This window comes from Microtus oregoni, unplaced genomic scaffold (genome assembly GCF_018167655.1).
Source record: "Microtus oregoni isolate MIOR12 unplaced genomic scaffold, Mior012 000026F_ref0000081, whole genome shotgun sequence".
Classification (NCBI taxonomy): domain Eukaryota; kingdom Metazoa; phylum Chordata; class Mammalia; order Rodentia; family Cricetidae; genus Microtus; species Microtus oregoni.
Window position 1 is genome coordinate 25,895,206 of NW_024543085.1, and position 23,699 is coordinate 25,918,904.

A 23,699-nucleotide genomic window follows, 5' to 3' on the forward strand; every position below is an offset into this window, starting at 1 on the left:
AAAAATCAAGATTAAACAGAAAGAAATGAGGTGTCATGGCGGTATTGCATATGAAAACTGGTGGGTTATTGTATGCTCTTAAAGAGCTAATTTTTTTTTCCAGTGAGATTTTGATCATTGTCTTAGTATGATGTAGTTTGGATCTAGATGTAGATTTAGAGATGGACTAACTTGAAAACTGTTGAAAAAGAAAGGGTTCAATTCAGTGTCCAGTCAAATTAGAATGCCAGGTTCTCATTTCTCCCCATGTAAGTCTATCTAAAAAGAAACTGTATAACTTCGACATAGTTTTTAACAGGGGTCCGTTTCCTCCTTTTAAGGTAACAAGCTATTGAGCATTTATTCAGGCTTATATAACACTTGTCAGATCAGAGTTGATAGTTGCCATTATATGTTTAGTTACGGTAACACTATATCCCAAAACATGAGTGCTTCCTCCAAGGGGGGGAAAAGGAGCGTAGAAGAGTAGGCGTCCACCCCCCCCCTCCCCAGCTTGGGAAGATGTCAGCAGGGCTGGAGTCTGTTGAGCCTGGTGCTGTTGGCTTGCAGATGGCCTCACCTTACACTCTGAGATGGCCTTTCCCCCCTTGTTGGTGAATCCTTGGTGTCCTTCCTCTTCTTCGAGACTATCAGCTAGATTAAGTTTCCACCCTTATGACCCGATGGAGCCTCCGTTCCCTCTTGAAGATTTTTTGAATTTACATTTATTTATTTTGTGTGTATATGCACTGTGTGGGAGCACAGGTACCACCGTGAACATGTGGAGGTCAGAGTGTAGCTTGAGGGAGTCAGTGTTCTTCTACCATGTGAAACACGGGGGATTGACCTCGGGCGGAAAGTCTTGTCATCCCGCCCTCTGACTTTCCTTTTACTGCCTCTCTTCTGACCTTATCTCAAAATACAAGATGGCTCTGAAGGCATCAACATTTAAATTTTAGGGAACACACAATGCAGCCTGTAGTACATTGGAATTGTGTGTGTTAATTTACAGTGGTATGGTACACATTAAAAAAAGAGAGACTGATAAAAAAAATACCTTAGACACTTAAATATGAAAATAAAGAATATGTAACCTTCGAAGAAGAAAAGACTTAGGCAGAAGAAAATATACTGAGAAATTCAGGAAATACCATAAACTATTCTAGATGTCATTTAGATAAATCTGCCCATCTAATTCAAGCAGATTTATCAGTTCCTACAACAGTTACTTAAGTGTATGTCACAATAGGTTGCCAGGGAAGTTGTCATAGGCCATGGAGGGAAATCGTTCCCAGTCACCTTCATCCCTTTGAGCATGTCTTATTATTTCCTAAGCAAGAAGCTATTATGGGAGATCTTTTGTCTTTATTCTGGGAGCTGGACCCTCCTCCCATGCCCCTCAGTTTTAGTATTCCGAGACAGGATGCTGAGTGCCGGAAGGACGGGAAGGACGATTCTTGTGGGATAGTAGGAAGTTTTCTGCTTTGGTATTTCGTCATCATACTGATTCTCATGTTCTTCTCTCGGGCTTCCCTCTGGGTAGGAAATCCTTTTCACTTTAAATCGTGTCTTTGTAAGGTTTTTCAGCAACTACACTGTCTGTCTGTCTGTAGTTTGATGAAAGTACTTTTTTTTTTTAAAAAAGGTTTTTGTTTTGTTTAAAAAATGATGCATTCTCATGCCAGAAAATCTAAAGATACTGGAAAGGATAAAGAGCATTAAAACCACTCCACTCCATTTTGTAGAGATACAAACTGTTAAATTTGTGGAGAACTCCTTCTAGGTTATTTTTTCCCTGCTTTTTCTCGATCTCTCTCTCTCTCTCCTTGCCCTTGCATAGTCAAAACTTATATTGTGTGTATTTTCATAGCCTGACTTTTGAGTTAATATTTTGTAAATCCTTCCTCATGGAAGCAGCCTTTTCATTATAACTTCTCTGTCTTAGGGTTGCACTATGAAAATTCTGCAGTTGAAAATTTAGGCTATTTACCTTTTTGTTCATATGCTATATAATATTGAGATAAAACTCTCCACTGGTTAGTGACTTCCAAATCCCTCTTATAGCCGTGTGGTTCTATTAAAGATATAAATGTTTGACATTTTGAGAGGACACATGTAGGATTTGGGGAGTGGCTAGAAGGAAACTCCATTTTCTGCATAGACTAAGATACAGAATTAAACGAAACAGAGCTAAAGTCAGCACTCTTAGGCACAGAATAGCAAAAGAAAATTCTAGAAGCTTAGGAATGGCATAGTTCGCTTTATTAAGTCTGTGGCCCGACATACTATGAGCAACCAACCTCTTATAAATTGCTGACACAGAATCTTTTCTGGCCATTAATAATAGACTGGTGATTAATCAAGCCACCATCATTTAGCATTCCAGCCAGAGCTCCCCGCTGGCAGTGGCTAGCTAGATTGAGTGCTATGTTAGTTCTGGATGGAGAAGAGGAGGTTTGTTATTTCGATGCCAGGTAGATTCCATTATAATAATAAAAAAACCCTCTTCCCCCTACTACCTCCTGGCCAAGAAGTTTTATCTGATGTCTAAATGCTTCTTGAGGTAAATGCTTTGCCAGAAGGAGAATTAGAACAGTGATGCTTATATGTGTTTTAGACTCCCTAGCTAAGTATATTGAATTTGGCCTGGCAAGAAAAGCTACTTTAGAAAATTAACAAAAAATTGGAATTGATCACTGGCAATTTCATCATGAAGATCATTTAAGAGGTCTACGCTGTTCTTTAATCCCCTTGCTTACATCAGCAGTTTGGAGCTGTCGAGCTATGCTCCAAGGACTGAAGGGGGCATGCGGTCCAGCCTTCTGTCTGTAAGCAAGTAAAATCCCCATACGCACCTTAGTTTTTTTTTTTGGGGGGGGGTTGATAAAACCCAAAGAATTTAAGTGACTTGTCCAGTGTCACACAAGTGGTTTGTGACAGAGTGACAGAGGGAAAAGGAATCCAGATTTCCTGCCATATTATTTGTTTACTTCAAAGCATAGTTTGAAATGTTGGATTAAATCTGTTCAGCGCTGATTGAAACCGTAATTATCTTTGGGGTTTCATCTTTCACTTTGTGCCCTTGTGGCAGCTCCAGTTGGTTGGCCTGCTTCTTCTGAAGGGTCCCAGATTTGAAACCTGAGAACTGTATGAGAGCCAGTCAAGGAGGACGAAATTTCCCCCGTACTTTGAGCTTGTTCCTGTGAGACAGTGGGTCTCTATCTCCAACCCTTAAAGCAGTGGTCGAGAGCGGTAGGGAACGTGGTGGGAATCACCCTCCAACAAGCAACGCGCCCATGCCCTTGGGATTCATCTCTTCTTAGAAGACATGTTTTCCTTTTGTTATCTTTCTGAGACAGGGTTTCTCTGTGTAGCTCCGGCTGTCCAGGAACTCACTCTGTAGACCCAGACTGGTCCTGAACTCAGGGAGATTCTCCTGCCTCTGCTTCCCTGAATGCCAGGATTAAAGGCATGCACCACCACCGCCCGGCTTCGAGATCCTCTGTTGAGTTGGTCTGCTTGTCTAGCACTTAAGTTTGCTAGTGCTGCTTTTGTTTTTCTAGACCATAGTTGTCTGAAATCCTTGTTTCTGCATATGTGGAAATTGAGCTTAGAAGGGATGGAGTGGTATGATGAGATGGGAGAGCTGGAGCGTGGCAGAAAGATAGAGTGCAGCCCCCCTTTACTGCCCGGCCCGGCCCGGCCCTGCCTGGCCCTGCCCTGCCCTGCAGAGTGACCACTGTCACTACTTTCCCTCACTAAGTCCTGCACAGGGATAGATAATGAAATGCTTGTGCTAACCATAACTCATACGATTCCACTTAGTTTAATGTAAAATCTTTCCTTTGATTTTGTGGTTGTATTTTGATTTGGCATCCAGTGTGGAATCTCTCTGTGGAAATGATTTTATAAACCTAATAAGTGCTTGCTTTTTTTTTTTTTTTTGGATTTTTCGAGACAGGGTTTCTCCGTAGCTTTTGGTTCCTGTCCTGGAACTAGCTCTTGTAGACCAGGCTGGCCTCGAACTCACAGAGATCCGCCTGCCTCCGCCTCCCGAGTGCTGGGATTAAAGGCGTGCGCCACCACCGCCCGGCTCTAATAAGTGCTTTTAAATACCTTTTCCTTCAACTACAGAAGTGCCCACTGCAGAGCACAAGATTATAGGAAGGTAGACAAAATGGAACAGACACCACTCCAGAGTCCAGATTATATAGACATCCCCAACTGCTATTAACATCTAGGTTCACAGCCTCCAGTCTTTTCATAATTCTCTCTATACATGTTAAATTTAAAATATGCATGGGGTCCTAACACATTTTTTAAAAATGTAACTTTAGGAAGGACTTCAATCTTGAGATATTTAGAGAATGACCACTGTACCAAGAAAAAAAAAAAAAGAGAGAGAGAGAGAGAGAGACAAGGAAATACCCTACTGGAGTCCTAGAAAGTATTAAGCCAGGGATCTTGGATTTTGCTGCTAGAACTATTCAAATATGTGCCGGTGTGGTAGCATGCCCCATAATGCCAGTACTTGGGAGGCAGAAGCAGGAAGATCTGTAGGTTCAGGGTCATTTTGGCTACAAGGTTAATTCCAGGCCAACCGCACTACCTGAGGACCAGTCTTTAAAAAGCTAAAAATTTAAAAAGTAATGAACTTAACACATTCGGCAGAGCACCTTTCGACCTAAACAAGTTTTGACTTTCTGTACAAATTGTATTTCCTAATTGTGGACAATTTGGAAGAAGAAGGAATAAAGTCGCTATTAATTAATCAATCCATTTTTGAGATAGGGTCTCATTATGAAGGTCTCCCTGATCTGGACCTCGCTGTGTAGACCATGCTGGCTTCATACCTTAGAAATCCACTAGCCTCTGCCTCCTGAGTGCTGGGATTAAAGGTATGTGTCACCACGCCCAGCCATCCTGAGTTCTTAAAGGACTCATTTGAAGCTAATGTGTGGTTTTTTTGAGACTGGCACTTGCTATATAACCCGGAGTGGCCTTGAACTCGGGACCTTGAGTGTGGAGATTATAGGTGTGTGCTACCACACTGGGATTCAAATATGGTTTTGGTCTAAATTTATTACGTGTATTATTGTGTGTGGGTTTACACACATGTCTGAGAGTGAGCATGCGCAATGGTGTGTATGTGGGGGTCAGAAGACAACTTTTGGGAGTCAGTTCTCCTTCCATGCCATCCCCAGGGATTGAATGCTGGTCATAGGGCTTAGCACCATGTGCCTTTATCTACTGAGCCTTCTTGCCAGGCCCCCAATCCATTTTTTGAGTGATTTTTTTTTAATTTACTTTTATTTTATGTGCATTGGTGTTTTGCCTGCACGTTTATCTGTGTGAAGGTGTCAGATCCCCTGGAATATGACAGTTTTAAGCTGCCATGTGGGTACTATGAATTGAATCCAGTTCCTCTGGAGAAGCAGCCAGTGGTCCTAACTGCTGAGCCATCTCTCCAACCCCTCCCCCCTCATCTGTTTTTAAATGAAACTTCTATGTATTATAAGTGATAGAAAACTTTATCACCTCGTGAGTATTATTTTATCTACAGTCTTTGCCCAGTTTTGCTCGGTCAGACCATTTTGGTGGATTTTGCTACAGAAGCATGGTCTTTTGAACTGGCAGTGGAGGTAGGTCCCCATTACAAAGGAACTCCAGATGTGCGTGTCTGACAGGGTTGACTGTTCAAGGCTAGACCTTAGTAAAGGACCTCGAGCAATGGTCCTGGGCTCGTCGATGTTACCGTAGGGTAACTGACTGAGCTCATCTCACTGTATTTCTGAAACAGATGTCTGCCAGCAAGTGGGATGAAGACGGTGGGACCAGTGCGCCAGTAAGTCAAGGTGAGCATCAAGGTGAGCGGTCTCGGGCTCTCCAGAGGAGGGTGGAGGCTAGAAGGCCTCTGGGTGAAGGCTTCCTTCCTCCCAAAGGCAGAGACGACTCAGATGCCCCAGCAGAGCCGCCACCATAAAGGACAGATTACGGTAGCCAGAGCTCCCTTTGCTGTCGTGTCTCGGGGCTTGCCTTCACAAAGCTTTGTGGATAGACAAATGTGTGTGTATTGATAGGAAAGATTTCTGTCCCATAATTTATGAAGTATTTGTGTTAAGTTCTCTGTAGACTCCTGATTTCACACACAGTGTTCTTTTTGATTTTTGCCAGACCCTTGCCTCCTAGGTTATAGTTATAAGCCGAGTGACCAAGTGAGTATAATGTTAGCATAAATGTTATTGTCCTCGCTGGGTGGTGGTAGTGCACACCTTTAATCCCAGCACTCGGAAGACTTGGAGAGGGGCAGATCTCTGTGAGTTCGAGGCCAGCCTGGTCTACAGAGCTAGTTCCAGGACTAACTCCTTCGGGACTGAGAAACCCTGTCTCGAAAAACAAAAACAAACAAACTAACAAACAAAATGTTATTGTCCTCAAAGCTGAAGAATGAAATGGAATCGAGACATCAGCTTAGTTGTTCATCGGCTGCTTTGATGAAGTGAATAACAGCTTCAGAACACTGGGAGAGTATGTCTTGATTGTGGGTTGCTATTCACAGTTAGGTGGCAGCTGTGACAATCTACATTAGAAACACAGTCTCCATCATTTTCCTAGCCCCGGGCACTAAGCCCTGGTCTTTTTTGCTAGTTTCCAGGTAAATGTTCACTCCCATGATGGTTTGGAGCTGGCAGCATATTGTCAGAGAACAAACTTGGAGACAGAAGTACAATAATAACGCATCCTCCGGTAGGCCTTCCCACACCCAGATAAACAGCTCTGAGGGTCCACAGCATAATAAACTGTAGGAAGATAATTAGGAAATTATGGGCATTAAGTAATTATCACCTTTTTGGTAGACTGATTTAATTGTAAATTTGTTTAGCAATGATGGTTTAACCATCTCACAAAATTTTCAAAGATGTATCAGGCTTTTTGAGCTGCTAGGAGCCAACATCAGCATAGAGCATGGCGAGGAGAGAGAGGCGTCTTGCTGTCAAATCCCTCTCCCTCACACCCTGCAACCTTCACGACGTTTCTTCTCGGGAAACCTTCCATTTGATACCACATCCAGGGCTTACAAAGGTTCAGCAGTCATTTCCTCCCGTCTCTGTGGGGTGGAGAGCAGCGCCAGAAAAGCACTCATTTTGCTGGCATTAGCGAGTGATTGAGGAAGGCAGTGATTTGACCGCTGGGTCGGACTTTCTTGGGTAATGTGAAGTTGTTAGCCAAGGCCCCATCATTTTGAAAAGTGCCATTTTGAAGAGTTCTAGCAGTTTCCTGAAACCACAGTAATCAACATTCAGGAATACATAAAGTAGTTTACTTCCCTAGGTTCCTGCCACCGTCCCCACTGAAGACCCCATAGTGCCCAGCCATATCCGATATTTATGGGTGGTCAGATGACTAATTGAGTTATTTAGATAGGGTCTTACTACATAACCCTTATCTGACCTAGAATTCAACTTTGTAGGCGAGGCTGGCTTGAACTCCATAGAGATCCACCTGCTTCCCCAGTGCTGGACTTAAAGGCCTGTACCACCACCTCTGACTGAAGGACCTAACACTCTTTAACTGATTGCTCACAGGTTATGCCCAACAAGGGCCAACTGCAAGCCAAAAACAAAACTTTGAAACCTCCTTCCCTGTCCCAGGTCCTCTGTCCTGTAAATATGCCAATTTATAAGCAGAAGGCAGGCTCTGGCCCTCCAGACACCTTCTGTAGGGCCCCCAAAACTGTCTGTCCTTCTCACTGACCTCTCTCTCTCTCTCTCTCTCTCTCTCCCTCCCTCCCTCCCTCCCTCCCTCCCTCCATCTCCCCTTCCTCTCCCCCTCCCTCCCTCCTTTCCTTCCTTCCTTTCTTTGTTCTTTTCTTTGTTTTTCAAGACAGGGTTTCTCTGTGTACCCTTGGCTGTCCTGGAACTTTCTCTGTAGAGCGGGCTGGCCTCAAACTCATGAGATCCGCCTGCCTCTGCCTCCTGAGTGCTGGAATTAAAAGTGTGGGCCAGCACCATCTGGCTTAATTGATCTTTCTATAACAACCAATTATTAATGACTATTCTTGCCTAACTTGCTGATCTGTTTTCTTGGTTAGCAAGTAAAGAAACTTTCTATAAGCAACAAAGTAAAGACAGATCCTTGGACTATTCACAAGTGATGAAGAAACCAAAGCAGAACCAACTTTCTGCCGTAACTGACTCCGAAATGGCTTTGGTCAGTGCCTACCTTGAACATAGACGAGCTAGGCGCCATTCCCAGTTCCACCGGAAGAATCAGATCCAGCAAGACAGCGATAGCACTGAGCGCGAAAATGAGGAATCCAACTCTGGAGCATCCTCGTGGAAGGAGAGTGAAAGTGAACAGCCTCCGTCGCCCGCCAGTATCAAGAGGAGAAAATCAGTGTTGAGGCCAAGGGATCTGGAAAATTACCAAGTCAGAGAAAGACCCTGCCTCCACTGCAAGGCCATGAGAACCAAAGAATGGCTGTCGCGTCACTTCCCCGAAAGTACTTCGGGAACAACCTCCGTGAAGGAAGAGTTTCAACAGGAGAGTCTGACACCTGGCATCAGCACATTAAGTAAAGTTTGAATTTTGGCATCCTTACCTTACTTGAAATCTAAAGAAGGAGATGAATAAAACATGAAATCAGGGTTGTGGGTAAGGAAACCTTTACAATAAAGCCTCTTTGCTAAGGACAAAAGTATAATTGGAACCTAAGAGGTGGAATTTCAGACAAAGTCATTGTTCAAAACAAGGGCGAAGAATTTGTTCATGCCACCGTAGGAACATGGAAGACTTGTATCTTCTGTAATCTTTTTTTTTTTTAAGTCAAAGAGCCCAGGGTAGATAGTCCATATCCCAAGTGTATGTATTTTGTTTAAGTTGATGATACAAAAACTACGACTCTTTGAAAATACATTTAGCTGGGCGGTGGTGGTGCATGCCCTTAATTCCAGCACTTGGAAGGCAGAGGCAGGCGGGTCTCTGTGAGTTCAAGGCCAGCCTCGTCTACAAGAGCTAGTTCCAGGACAGGCTCTGAAGCCACAGAGAAACCCTGTCTTGGAAAACCAAAAAAGAAAAAAACATTTATGCTGAGAAACCATTTAAATATATTCCTCTATTTTGATTATCTGACTGACTAAACCATTGAGGTGGCAGGACGGACCGGTTGGTTTGTTAATAGTTGAGACGACTCTGCTAGAGCTGTGTTGGTTGGGATATTGAGTCCACTAAGGGCTGTTGAGGAATGAGCTTAAGGACCTGGAATATGACCATATTTCTCGAGTCACCAGGAAGACAGGGAGAGTGACTCTGAAGGCAGCCGGGCCGTGGCTTGTCCTCGGTTGTTGTCCCAAGACCATGGCAAGTGTTAAAACTTTTTTCTCATACTCGTTAAGATAAGGAGAAAATTTTTATTTGACACTATTACAATAGAGATCAATAAAGGAGCTACATAGAAATGAGAGCCTAATACAAGATAAGTGATACACAGCCAGGGGCAGGGTGAGGAGGGTCATTGGTTGGAAACTACTAAAGGATAATGGATAATCCCTTTTAAACTTACCTAACACTGTTTTTGGAGATACGGTTTCTCTAGGTAGCCTTGGCTGGCCTAGAACTCGTTATATAGTCCAGGCTGGCCTCAAACTCAGAGATCAGCCTGGCTCAACATCCCGGGTACTGTGCTTAACAGTGTGGGCCACCACATCAGGCCTCTAACGTAATTCGTGGTGAAGGTGGGACTTAGTCATCAAAAGTATGGTCAGCCATGAACTTACCAGGATTCTTGCTAAACCAGCTCAGTAGTTCAGACAGAACGGGGCCAAGCTGAAACCTGGTCAAGAGGAGGACTCAGAAGAGCCTGTCTGAAAGTTGGTAGAAGAGAGGACCTTTAGTACAAATAGCTGAAATCTAGGCAAACTTGGGACTAGAATTTTCATTTAAATTGGGGACCCTAGCGCTGGATGGTAGTGGTGCCAATGAAGAGTTTAAGAGTAAAATGGATGGGTAGCCATTCTGTGGATCACTTTCCAGGTGGATGGCAGGCACCCAGCTGTGTTATAAAACAAGGCCCAGATCCTAGAGAGGGCTAGCAAGGATAAGAAGATGTGACATGACCTCTAGTCATGGGGCTAGAGTTCAAACAAGGGTGCAGGTTTTGGAGAAGGACTTGATTACCATCTGTGGTGGATCATGCAGCCTGATACTAAGGACTAAAACTTCCATGAGGGGCAGGGAAAGGACTAGCATGGAGAACAGACAGGATGTGACTTGGGACCCAGGATTCCCCTTGGCAAGGGCTGATTCCTTAACTAATTATAGCAAAGACTTTGGAACCAATGTAGATGTCTCCACCACTGGGGTCTAACTAGGATTATCTGTGTGAACATCAACAGAAAACAGAGGTAGAGTGGCTTGGCAGGATACATGAAGAGTATGCGTGAGGCTTTGGGTTCCATCCCCTGCACTACATAAACCAGATATGGAGGCACATGCCTGTGATCCCAGCACTAAGGAGGTAGAGGCAAGAGGATCAGGAGTTCAAGGAGATCAGCCTGGGATACAGGAGAATCTGTCTTAAATAACTCTAAACAGAGGTGGGAGGATATCTAAGGAGAGAGTTGCCTCAAACCAAATGGATGAGACGTAGATGAGGTTAGATAAGAAACAAAAGCATAGACATCGAGGTTGGGATTAAAGAGGACAGTGCAGAATTGGTGGGGTGGGATATTGCTCAGGAAACCAAGGCTGTAAATGCCGGTCATGGGCGATGTTGCCTTCATGCAAAGCCCAGTGTCACTCTCAGAGTGGGACTCCAGGCCAGCCATGATAGTTGTAATGCATTAAGTAAAATGCTGCAGACCCTCGAGTGGCTGCAGCGGCAGAAACGCTGAAGGTCTCCAAGCGGTGGCAGTGGTCAGCCAATCCCAGGCAGGGATGGCACTGTTCCAAGTGGCTGCAGTGGGCCAGAGAGGCAGTGAGTTCCACAAGGAGAGACAGACGGATGGGCATGCCATGAGACCACACTGCAAGTCTCAGAAGGTGGCTGGTGCCAGGCAGGGAGCCACGCAACAGGCAAGATAAGCATGCCATACAGAGTAAGGTTGGATATTTATTTAGTGGGTTATGGATGGGAAGGGGACAGGGGGTAAGGAGAGAAGGGGGAAGAGCAGAAAGAAACAGAGAGAGACAGAGATAGAGAAAGACGGGGGGGGGGGAAGTGGGGAGTATGGAGCAAGGCTGGGGGGGGGGGCGAGATGGGAAAGGGAGGGACTCAGGCTGGAAGCTGAAGATCAGCTTGCCTCAGCAGATGGGGAGGGAGTGGGTGTGGCTTGTCTCTTAAAGGGACAGCAGACCATTACGATAGTCTCCTCTTCAGTCTCTCCTCTGATGTTTATGGTCAAAGGCTGTGGCCTGTTTGGCCGGCTGGCTTGAGGGAGGGCTTGCCTCCGTTTGGTGACTCATCCATGCATTTTCAGAACTGACCTCCGGCCGCTGCTGGTGACGCACACCTTTAATCCCAGCACTCTGGAGGAGGAGGCAGGCAGATCTCTGAGTTTGAGGCCAGCTTGGTCTACAGAGCAAGTTCCAAGACTGGCTTCATAGCTACTGAGAAAAACCTGTTTTGAAAAACCAATAAAAAAAAAAGAAAACAAAAACAACAACAAAAAATCCAAGTCACAGCTGACTTTCATAACAACTACATCAAGTATCAATCACAGCTGTTCTCTGGGACTGAGAAGCAGAGAATTGTGGGAAGCAGGGAAGGTTCTGACTGAAATGGGTGTCTTGAAGGAGGTCATGCATGCAGGGGGTATTTGCAGAAAGATAGGGAATGAGGGGGCAGGGATCATGGATTACGGGGTGGTCAATATTTATCTCTGCTTGCCAAATTGGGTGATGTGGCTTTACTTGGTGCCAGTAGGCACCTGAATTCCCTTAACCTTTTGCAGCCTTGACTCAGGTAAAACAGATCCTTCAACCTCAGAAAAGAACTGAAAGGGAAGCCGGATGAAGCAGAGTTGAAGCTGAGTGAAAATAGAAAAGTAGTCCCCGTGGGGGAGGCAGACACACCTCAGATGTGGGGATGGGCTTCCCAAGGAAGGCTGCACTTCCATGTCTTAGCACTGACCACGGTTACCACTGTGGCTCTGAAGTTACAACGCAAAGGGCTGCTAAGAGACTCTAACACTTTCTCTCTTTTTGATAAATGAGATGAAAGGCAGTGCCCTAGATATAATCTAATAAGATAAAACCAGGAGCTATTGGGGTTGCCCTAGGAGCACAGGACATATATTTTACTATAAATGGGGTTTCTAGTGAGATTTCTAAAAAGTTATAGATTTATAGAGAAGAAAGGAGGAAGGCCTTAAGGAAATATTAATTTATCAGAGTTCTTCTCATCTGGTCAAGATGGCAGATTCCTAGGTGAGGGATTCTTTTTCTGCTCATGTCTGCATGATTTTCTCTGTCTTTGGATTCTGCTTCAGGGTAAATCTAAGTAACAGAAACATAATAATGTTGTTATTGGGGGACATTTTGAAAATGTTTGCTATATTTCAGGCACATATGAGCATCTATAAAAACTAGTTTTCACACATCTGCAAGATAGGTATTATGCCAACCTGGCAAATGATGAAACCAAGGCAAGGGGAAAGATTGGTAAAAGTGAAAGACCTGGGTTTGGGGTCATATCTAACCACCATGATAATACATTGTCTATTTTGTTTTCTTTTTTACGTGTGTGTGTGTGTGTAGGAGCACTTGTCCATAGTATGTGGAAATCAGGACAACTTGCTGAATGGAATCTGTCCTCTCTTTCCACTGCTTGGTTTCTAGGGTTGAACTCAGTTTAGGAGACTTGGTAGTGAGCACCTTTACCCTTTGAGCCGTCTTGCCTGTCCTTATCCTTGTTCTTCTTTTTAAAGATATATTTTATGTGTAAAAATGTTTTGAATTTTTTAATGTATATATGTACACCTTGGGGCCCACAGAGATCAGAAGAGGGCTTCAAGTCCCCTGGAAATGGAGGTATGGATGGTTGTGAGTTACCATATGGGTGCTGGAAATTGAATCTAGGTACTCTGCACTCTTGACCCCCGAGTCACCTCACCAATCCCATTCCGTGTTTGTTGTTGTTTGAGATAGGGTCTCACTAAGCAACCCTGGATGGCCTTGAACTCAGAGATCTGCCTACCACGGGCTCCTGAACCCTGGGATTCAAGGCATTCATCACCCTCATCACTATACCTGGCTTCTGGTGTGAAAATTTGGCACACGAGATTAGAGGACCGTGGGAGGAAAACGCAGCCAAGAGTCAGAAACTGAACAGAACGAGGAGCCAGGGCTCACCTGTTTGGTGGAAAGAACTCACGGCTTCCACTTGCCTCGGCTTCTATGAGAAAGCCTGGTTTGGCTCATGACAAGAGGAAGAAACCTTATAAAGGCTGAGCTGAAGCCATGGGAAGCTGGAAATGAGCGAGACTGAATGCTGACTAGCAAGAGGCAGCAGGACCTAGAAAACAGCCAGGATCTGAGAGAAGATGAGAGGCGCTGATTTAGAAGGGCAGTGACTCTCACTACGCCATCTCAGAGCAGGGAGGCCCCTGAAGGCAGCTTACACCTACTCCAAAAACCCAGTTAACAGCTGCAGGATTCCAGATAGCCGGGAAGGAATGCTCTCGTCTCCCAGCTATTCTAGGAAGGTGATTTCAGAACAGCTCTCTGTGGCTTCAGGCTTCACGGTCAACCGTCATAGATACTAAACATTGGTAGTTTTTATTGTTCTGGGTTTGTTTTTCATTTTTTATTTATTTCAGGACAGGGTTTCTCTGTGAAGCCGTTGGCTGTCCTGGAACTAAACTCTGTAGACCATACTGACCTCGAACTCCTCGAGGTCTCCCTGCTTCTGCCTTCTGAGTGTTGGGATTTAAGGGGTGCCCCAGCACCACCCGGCTAAGTATTGATTTCTTACTGTACCCAACTTACAAACAAAACAACTTCACTCACAATGGGGATGTTCTATTGGGAACTCACCAAGGCCAGCTGGCCCGGGTCTGAAAAAGCCTGGGATAAAACCGGACTCGCTGAACATAGCGGACAATGAGGACTACTGAGAACTCAAGAACAATGGCAATGGGTTTTTGATCCTACTGCACGTACTGGCTTTGTGGGAGCCTAGGCAGTTTGGATGCTCACCTTACTAGACCTGGATGGAGGTGGGTGGTCCTTGGACATCCCACAGGGCAGGGAACCCTGATTGCTCTTTGGGCTGACGAGGGAGGGGGACTTGATTGGGGGAGGGGGAGGGAAATGGGAGGCAGCGGCGGGGAAGAGATAGAAATCTTTAATAAATAAATAAATTAAAAAAAAAACAACTTCACTCCTCCTCCACCTCATCCTTCTCCAAGAAAATTTGACTACCCAGTAAAGAGTAACCAAGGGTGTGGGAACAATAGAACTGCCAAATAGACCTTTTGTTTTTCTGCAGCAGTACAGATAGGACCCAGGGCCTTGTTCATGCTCGACAGGGACTCTACCTAAATGAAATTTTATCATAGGGACACACAACATACGCGTGAAAAATCATATGTGCATAAAGTTTCCACACCCTCTGGGAATAATCCTCCGTGGTAAGGGTAGGGGCTAGTGTAATGAGTAGTAAAATCAATTAAAATAATAGAGGGTAGCAGGATTGTTTGAGGAGAACTGTTTCGGTTTCAGGGTACAGGGACTGAGTTACAGTACAAAATGTGCTTCTTGCTATGTTAATGTAAAGAACAAAAGCCTTCTGCTGGATGGGAGTTTTCTTCTTAGATTTTTCCCTTAATATGCAGCCACACATCGTCGCTCCACGCATTCCAGACTGGCCACATGCTAGTAATTAGTAAATCCTCACCGCACTGTAGGACAGACCCACTGTTTAGGTTAGTGAAAAGCGTGAATTGAATCGTATTACTTTAGAAGGACTATAAGTTTGTATTTGTAAATACAGTGAGTGGAAGCAAGCTAACCAACTGCGGCCAGTGCACAGGGATGGACTTTGCTTTGGAGACTAGACAAGAGTAATTTGTAATTGACATTTCAAAGAAGCCTAAGAAACAGGCCAGCCTTTGTTTAAGTCATAATTACCCTGTTTGTATGTAAAAGGATACTTCTGTAGAAAGCTTTTCAAAACAACTGGCTCTTTTAAGTAGATAATTATTCCCCGTCTAATCTTGTTTATACTGTGCAGAACTTCAGTGAACTCTTTATTCCCCCACAAAGGTTAACTTCAGCCAGCCCTTCCCCAAATTATCACAAATTCCCAATTAGCGAATTCTGAAAGGGTTTCCCTGCAACAATATGCCGGGGACCTCGGCTGCTGGGTTCTTTTATTGCACCGAGTAACGTCTGACAGGTTTCCCAGCACCCGGCCACCTGGACATTCTCTCTGTCAGGAACACGTGGTCAAGGAGGTGGCCCGCGGTCAAGGCGAGCAGCAAATGAGTCCCAAACCTCCGGAGGTGGTGAAGGAAGAAAAGGGGCGCAGTATGTTTCTTATGAACTCCATAGTCAACTCTAGGCCCTTTTGGGTGTAAGGAGGAACTTGGTAACCTAGGCGAAAAAAAAGAAAATTAAACTTGCATGTATTTCTTTATTTTTAATGGAGAGCAGAAGATTGTTAAGCCTAGAGACTCTCCTAAGAGAGGTGTCTTAAATCAATTGCTCGTGTGCTTTTTTTGATCAACACCGCCGGCCCCCAGCCAGTTCTCCAGCACGGAACTCCTTATTTTCTGTTGGAAGTTTCTACTCAGCGCTCAGAATTCAATGCACGAAATACTTTCTAAAAGTAATAAAAAGTTTTAACCCCAACAATACTGTGTTCCGACTTTTATCACTTGGCTTCTGAGCTTGACTTCCGTTGCAGGCAGATCTCAGCCCCGCCTGATTAGAGGGGCCTGCAGTCTGTAACGACTTTGTTTATTAGTGTCCCCGTCACCGTAAAGTTTCATATGTTCAAAATCTTGATTTAGCGGCGAAAATGCCAGGCAGGGAGCCAGCTCTGCTACTAATTAGAATAAATCAAAAGGGGGAAACGGGGGAGATAAAAACCAGGTTCCGGTGGGCGGATCCACTGGATTTGGTCTGAGGGAGAAATAAGGGACTAAAGTGGCCGGAGTAATGCCTGCTAGGGCCGGAGCACTGCGTGTTGTCTGATTGCAGGGCTTCAGAGTCAGGGTCCCGGCAGCCCCTGCTGGTTGCTCCCCTTCTGTCCGTTCTAGCAGACTGTCGTTCTGCCCCGTTGTACACTGTTACAGGAGGTCTTGATTGCTCTGAGCCAATCATGGCAGTACCAGTCCCCCTTGTCTACGAGTGGTTCAAGCAGGCAGGGGGTGTCCCTTCTTTCTGGGGAGAAGTTAGCTGGTGGGGGCATTCTTCAGAGTTTCTTCACTCCGAAAACAGACACGTAGAGAGAGGAAATGGCCTCTCTTCTTTCGGTGGACATCTCCGAGTCTGCAAGGGATGGCAGCACGTGTCCACCGAGGCACAAAGTGGGAGGATGGAAAGAATAGGTACAGAGTGGCTGAACTGACAAGAGCTGGAGCGATACTTTGGATGTCTGTTTTGTTTTTCTTCTCTTCTCTTCTTCTTCTTCTTCTTCTTCTTCTTCTTCTTCTTCTTCTTCTTCTTCTTCCTCCTCTCTCTCTCTCTCTCTCTTTCTTTTTTGTAGCCCAGACTTGGCTGGAATTCGCCATCTGCCTGCTTCAGCCTCCTGTAATGTACTGGGATTGCAGGAGTGTGCCACTGGGCCTGGAATCCTGCAGGCAAGGTAATTTTTTTCTAAGACTTGTTCTTACTAGGTAGCCTTAACTGGCCTGGAACTCTATGTGGATCAGCCTGGCCGCAAACTCATGGAGATCTCCCTGCCTCTGCCTCCTGGGTGCTGAGTTTAAAAGTATGCCCTGCCAACATATTTATTTTTTAAAACTGACCCTGGCTGGGTGTGGTAGTGCACACCTTTAATCTTGCCACCAAGCAGGCAGAGGCAGGTGAGTTCAAGGCTAGTTTAGGCCAGCCAAGACTGTAGTGAGACGTAGTCTCAACAAATAAACAGCAAGCCTCTCTCAACAAAGCATGTCTATCTGTATAGTATCTGTATAGTTTTTTTGTTTCTTTGCTTTTTTTTTTTTTAAAGACGGGGTCTTTTGTAGCCTGCGCTTACCTCAAACTTGCTGTAACTGTCACCTTGTGTATGACCCTGACCTTCCATCCTCCTGCCTCTGCCTCCTGAGTGCAAGAACTATACCACCACCCCCAGTCTATGGTGCTAGGACTGGAACCATGAATATTGGGGAGCTCCTCTGCCAAACAAGCAAAGTTCTCAGCCTTCAGGGACAGTAGCTATGGTTTTTTTTTGTTGTTGTTGTTTGTTTTTGTTTTTTGAGACAGGGTTTCTCTGTGTAACAACCTTAGCTGTCTTGAAACTTAGTCTGTAGACCAGGCTGACATTGAACTCCCAGAGATCCGCCTGCTTCTGCCCCCCGAGTGCTGGGATTAAAGGCGTGCGCCACCACTGCCTGTCCGGTAACTATTTTTGAACATATTTAGGGAGTTTTCCTGTTTCTTGCAGGTGATTTAGGATCTTCCTCCATGAACTCTAGAACAGTGCCTTTCACCTGGGAAGAGCTTGGCAGTGCTGAAGTCGCTAAAGACAGACCTGTATAAACTGCTGCCCTTCCCCGTATCCACAGTGGGATGGATGCTATGGATGCAGAAGTGTCGTCCCCCCCCCCCCCGCCCCCCGCGGACACGATTATGCCAGCGTCATTTGTGCATCCTAGAACGTTCACAATCCCAAGCACAAGGCAAGGAGATGTCCATAGCTGTTATTTGTGTTTGGGAGCAGTGACAAGGGAAAAGTCTGAAAGTGTCAGAGATGAACATCGTCCTCCCAACGTCTTCTGGGTAACCTGGAGTGGCATCGGGGGAAAGGAGTGAGGGCCCTGGCTGATGCTAGAGAAGAGTCGGTCGGAGATGGAAAAGTCTTTGCCAGGGCTCTGATCTTTCGCTTATGCTGCTGGCCTCAGTTTTGCTCACTCCCACCTACTTTGCCTTGGCCAGGCCTTGGCTGCGGCAGAATTTTCTTCCATTTTAAGTCCCTGCCTGAGAAGCTGGACTTGGAACCGAGACAGATACCAGTTTCCCAGGGAAACTGGACTCAGAGCACGTCTCTTCCAGGTCCGGTGTGCTCTCCAGGTAGGTTAGGAGCTGGGGGAGAAGGTTGTTGGAGGAAGAAAAGCACAGTAAACAGAGAAGAGTGAAGAGCACGGTGATTTTTCAAGTCCCCAGTCTCAGCTCCTTCCTGAGGGCCCCCTGTCACCCCCACATCAGCGCCTCGGCACCTCACCAGCAGAATCGTGTGATAACGTCCCCCTTTCACTTCTGCCAGCTCAAGTGGGTCTCTGTTACTGGAAACCAGAAGAACCTCCTCCCCAGTGGCGTGCTGGAATGTTTGACAGTGTGCGCAGTGTTAACAGCCTGGCTGTGTTGCACGCCGCTTTCCCTGGTATAAATACCCGCACTGTTGCCAGTCTCAAAGCTGCCAAAGGTACTGCTGAGTGGAAGTTGGGAAGAGATGAGAATATTGGCTCCAGCACATCCCCGGGGAAAATGAATACAGCGTGCGATTCGCTTCTCAGCCACATACGCTGTTCAAGGACACATGCGGATAGCCTCTCAGTCAGGAATTATGGGATACAAATCTTTTTAATTAGTTTCAAATGTGCAATGTCTTAGGGCTCAGGGAGTAGAGGATATAGGATCAAGCTTTTAAATCATCGTGGGGAAAAAAACCCCACCTTTTTAGTATAAGGCTTTTGTGTGTACTGGGAATTGGAGGCAGGGGAAGGGTTCATATTGAGGTCAGAAAGGAAGTTAGAAGTGCAACTGGGGAGGTGTGGAAGGCAGCCTTGGTGAAGGCCCACATCAGGCCTTGACAGAATAGCTTTCTTCAGGCAAAGACACCTGGAACCAGGCCACAGAAGATTAAATTAGTCCTTCGCCATTCAGCCACCAGTAAAACTCCTGACCTGATTTGCTTTTTTATATGTGGTGCCTGAAGTTGAACATAGGGCCTTGAGTGTGCTGGGCAAATCTAATCCTTGACCACTGATAGGGTCTTGGTTGTCTGGAACTGGCTTTGTATACCAGACTGACCTCACATTCATGGCTAACCCTCTTGCTTCTACCTCTCAAGTCCTGGGCTTTGCTTTTTGTCTTTTTTTCTTTCCCATCCAGGAGACAGAGGCCTATTATCACACAATTAGAGCTAAAAAGACAGACAAATATGATCTGGGCTGGAAAGATGGCTCAGGGAGCAGGTAAAGGAGTCTGCTGCCAAGCCAGACAACCTGAGTTCAATCCTCAGAACCTACAGTGTAGAGAGAACCAGCTGCGAAAGGTTGGCCTCTAACCACATGGGTCTTTCCCTCTCACACACATGTCGTCGGATTTTCTTTGGACCACCAGCTTCCAAATAATGACTCGGAGACTTCTTTATTATGAAAGCTTGGCCTTAGTTTAGGCTTGTTCCCAAAGCTCTTATAACTTAAATTAACCCGTTTATATTAATCTACGTTCTGCCTCGTGGCTCATTACCTCTCTTCTGTACTGTACATTGGACTCCCTTTACATCTTGCTGGTGGGAAGGAGTCCCTCTCTTTTCCCGGAAGTCCTGCCTATCCCCCTCCTGCCTAGCTACTGGTTGTTCAGCTCTTTATTAAGCCAATCAGAAGGTGCCTTGTCAGTGACATATCTTCACAGTGTACAAAAAGGTTATCCCACGACACACACACGTAAACATTATGCACATCAGTGGCAAAATAAGGTAATACTTTTATTACTGACGAAGACAATTGGCAAGAATCACGTGGCTGATGGTAGATCCTGTCTTGCTTTAGTGAGCGAAGTCTGGGAGGCACAGGGAGTGGTGGTTTGCACGGGCTTCAAGAAGGCACCACCATTCCAGCTCCTTTACGTGCCGTTCCTCTACCAGACAGCTACTTATCAGGCATCTAATTGACCTCTTCAGAGGCCAGTACCCCCTCTTTTTTTTGTTTGTTTGTTTTGTTTTTGTTTTTTGAGACAGAGTTTCTAGGTAGCTATAGAGCCAGTCCTGGAACTCTCTCTGCAGACTAGGCTGGCCTTGAACTCACAGAGATCCGCCTGTCTCTGCCTCCTGAGTGCTGGGATTAAAGGCGTGCACCACCACTGCCTGAATCCCCCTCAGTTTTAAGACAATCTTCCAAAGTTATTCTCTGTAACATTTTTATTCTTTCAAGAAGTTGGCTTCCCATTTGGGTGTCCATGGTGTCATTCATGGACACGGCTAAACTCCCAGAGTTTAGATCTGTGTATTTGAATTCATGAGCGACTATTTTGTTTAATCACATTGTTTAGTTTCAACTGCAAAAGTACCTGTGTGCACTGGTGTTTGGACACATGGTGTATTTGACTATTCCGTCCTTGAGAATTTAATATGTTGGTGTCAGTCAGAAGTAGATTTTATAGCCTTAGTCTAGTTGAAACAAAGCTGAAAATACACTGTAAGGGTACATTTTTGACATTAACCATGTATTTGGATATAAGCCGATCGACTTTATTTGTGAAAACAAAAACCCACCAAAAATTAAAGAACACAGTAGTAAAAAGATATCTTCCTTTAAAATTATTTGAGTTGGGGGCTGGAGCCATGGCTCAGTGGTGAACGGCTTTTGTGTAGATACAAACTCTGGTTCAGTTTTCAGCACCCACGTGATGGCTGGCCTTCATCTGTAACTCCGGTTCTGGGGAATCCATCGCCCTCTTCTGGCCACTGTGAGCACTGCATGCACATTAGTACACAGGCACACACACAGGCAAAACCCATTCACAGAAAATAAAATTTAAGAGGCAGGCGGATCTCTGTGAGTTCGAGACCAGCCTGGTCTACAGAGCTAGTTCCAGGACAGGCTCCAAAGCCACAGAGAAACCCTGTCTCGACAAACCAAAAATAAATAAATAAATAAAATTTAAGAAAGAAAATTATTTTATTTTAATTAGCTTACAAAGTAATAGATTTCCTTAGGGACTGTCACACATGCTTAGGTCTGACTTACCATCCCCTCCCAATATAGTCTTGAAGAAGTCATCTGAAAAGTGGCATGAACCAATTGTTATATGAAAAATCAATTCTGTATAGAACAAAATTGAGAGATAATACCAAAAAAGCTTAAAAAGTTCCTGTAGAGAGAAAAATAAAAATCAGTACTTAGTAAATAAAATAAAAAGGTAAACAGACAACTTTTGGAACATAATATTATAAAGAACTTTAAAAATAAAACAAACCCAAATAATTTAGTAGAAAAATGGCCCAAATAGTTGAATAGAAACCTCACAAATGATAAATTCCAAGTGACCAATAAATGCACTAAAGAGATGTTCAACTTCCCACATAAAGGAAAATCAATGAATTTTTTAAAAAAATTTTAGATTGATGTAGGTCTAATTTTTTTCTTATTTAAAAAAGTGACTTGAAGCCGGGCGGTGGTGGCGCACGCCTTTAATCCCAGCACTCGGGAGGCAGAGGCAGGTGGATCTCTGTGAGTTCGAGGCCAGCCTGATCTACAAGAGCTAGTTTCAGGACAGGAACCAAAAGCTACGGAGAAACCCTGTCTCGAAAAATCAAAAAAAAAAAAAAAAAGTGACTTGAGCTTTGGGCAGATGTGGGAAGTGAGCTCTCTGGAAAGCATTCTTCATGATAAAGTTGACAATGTTGGAATATTAAAAATGTTTATACTTTTTGACCAGCAATTCCACTGCACACCCGCAAAAAGTGCAGCACTTCGGCTTCAACAGCAGAAGCGAGATGACAAGGAGTCGTCAGACATCATCATTCAGACATCCCCTCCGCGCAGGCGCGACTCTCAGCCTTCCGTAAATGTGGCAGCCTGCACGCCTGAGAGCTGGTATAACTGGAGCGCCACAGCACGGGACTAAGTGTGACTGGACCGGGCCAGCCAGACACCTAAAACTGTCTGCGGGAGATTCAGGCATGGACTCCGCGAAAGAACAATGGGCAGCTGTTTCAGTGCCCAGTTCATCTTGAATAATAATAATACTTCCAGCTGGGCAGTGGTGGCTCGTGTCTTTAATCCCAGCACTTGGGAGCCAGAGGCAGGTAGATCTCTGTTGAGTTCAAGGCCAGCCTGGTCTATAAGAGCTAGTTCCGGACAGCTAGGCTGTAACACAGAGAAACCCTGTCTTGAAAAAAACAAAAATAAATAAATAAATAATCCAACAGAAAAAATTTTTTTTTCAGCCAAAGAAAAATAAACACACAGGGGTCTGGAGAGATGGCTCAGCAGTTAAGAAAATTGACTATTCTTCCAGAGGTCCCGGGTTCAGTTCCCAGCTCCCACATGGCAGCTCACAACTGTCTGTAACTCCTGTTCCAAGGGATCTGATTCACTCATACAGACATTCATGCAGGCAAAACACCGTGTGCATAAAACAAAAAATAAAAACAATTTTTTTTTTTTTTTTTTTGGTTTTTCGAGACAGGGTTTCTCTGTAACTTTGGAGCCTGTCCTGGAACTAGCTCTTGTAGACCAGGCTGGCCTCAAACTCACAAAGATCCGCTTGCCTCTGCCTCCCGAGTGCTGGGATTAAAGGCGTGTGCCACCACCGCCCGGCATAAACAAATTATTAAAAGGAAATAAATAAACCCACGACTACGACGAGTCACTAAAGTGGCCCGTGTGCTTAAGATTCCGGCATTCCCAGAATGTGCCTTCTAAAAATCTGTTTGTTGTTAGGTTTTTAGATTAGAAGCACTGTGCACATTGTCAGATGTTCAAATAACAATTTTGTTAAGAAAAAAAGAAAATTCAGCCACCCAAGAGGGTTCTTAATGGTTCCATGCATATCATTTCTGGATGAAAAAATTTCTTTTATGAACACATGAAATAATCGGACCTCTTGCTTTGCAAAACCAAGAACTAAATAGATTTAGATAAATGTTTTGATTTCTTTCTTTCTTTCTTTTTTTGAAACAGGGTCGATCTTACTGTGTGGTCTTGGCTGGTCTGGAATTCTGCCTCTACCTCCTTAGTGCTGGGGTTAAAGGGGTAAACCACGACTGCCAGGCGATGCACTTTTTCTTAATTTAATCTCTTGGTATTTGTGATCTAACTTGGAACAAAATATATTGGGAAAATATAACCTTTTTGACCATCTGAATTCATTAAAGTTCAATCAACTCTTGCTATCTCAATTTGGATAGAAATAGATTTGGATAGCCAGGAATAATCATAAAAGTGTTCTTTTTTTCCTCTCTTACACGTGTTACATTTAACACACAATTTTCAACAACAGGCTTATTTTTTTCATGCTTACAACTATGACATAATTCTTATCCATAATTACCCTTTCCCTCTCTCTTTCAATGATTACATACTATTTCATTGTGCATGTCTCTTATCCAAAATGTTTGAGACCAGAAGTATTTCAAATTTTAGATTTTGAAATATATGTATATACCTGTGCATACAATACAAGACAAACTGGCTGATCTATATACAGAAAAATTACATTGAATAAAAATAAAATCAAAAACAAAAACAAAATCCAACTGCTAGCTATCATTAAAGGTAATATTTGAGACGAGGGGGGGAACAATAAACAACTTTTTTTTTCTGAGA

The 23,699-nt window shown here is 44.5% G+C and overlaps 1 protein-coding gene across 1 annotated transcript; it reads left to right on the forward strand.

Moving 5' to 3' along the window:
- The first annotated feature begins 1,326 nt into the window (after nucleotides 1-1,326).
- On the forward strand, nucleotides 1,327-21,996 carry Ssmem1 (serine rich single-pass membrane protein 1). Its single transcript, XM_041675386.1, has 5 exons — nucleotides 1,327-1,518; nucleotides 5,780-5,834; nucleotides 8,072-8,554; nucleotides 18,410-18,568; nucleotides 21,839-21,996. Exons 1-5 carry the CDS (start codon nucleotides 1,327-1,329, stop codon nucleotides 21,994-21,996), a joined length of 1,047 nt encoding a protein of 348 aa, XP_041531320.1.
- Nucleotides 21,997-23,699: the final 1,703 nt, after the last annotated feature.

Coding starts and splice junctions, on each gene's coding strand:
- Ssmem1 (XM_041675386.1), top strand. CDS start 1,327: ATGGGAGATCTTTTGTCTTTATTCTGGGAGCTGGACCCTCCTCCCATG. Junction 5,835..8,071: donor CAGTGCGCCAGTAAGTCAAG/GTGAGCATCAAG, acceptor TTTCTTGGTTAG/CAAGTAAAGAAACTTTCTAT. Junction 8,555..18,409: donor ACCTGGCATCAGCACATTAA/GTAAAGTTTGAA, acceptor CACTTCTGCCAG/CTCAAGTGGGTCTCTGTTAC.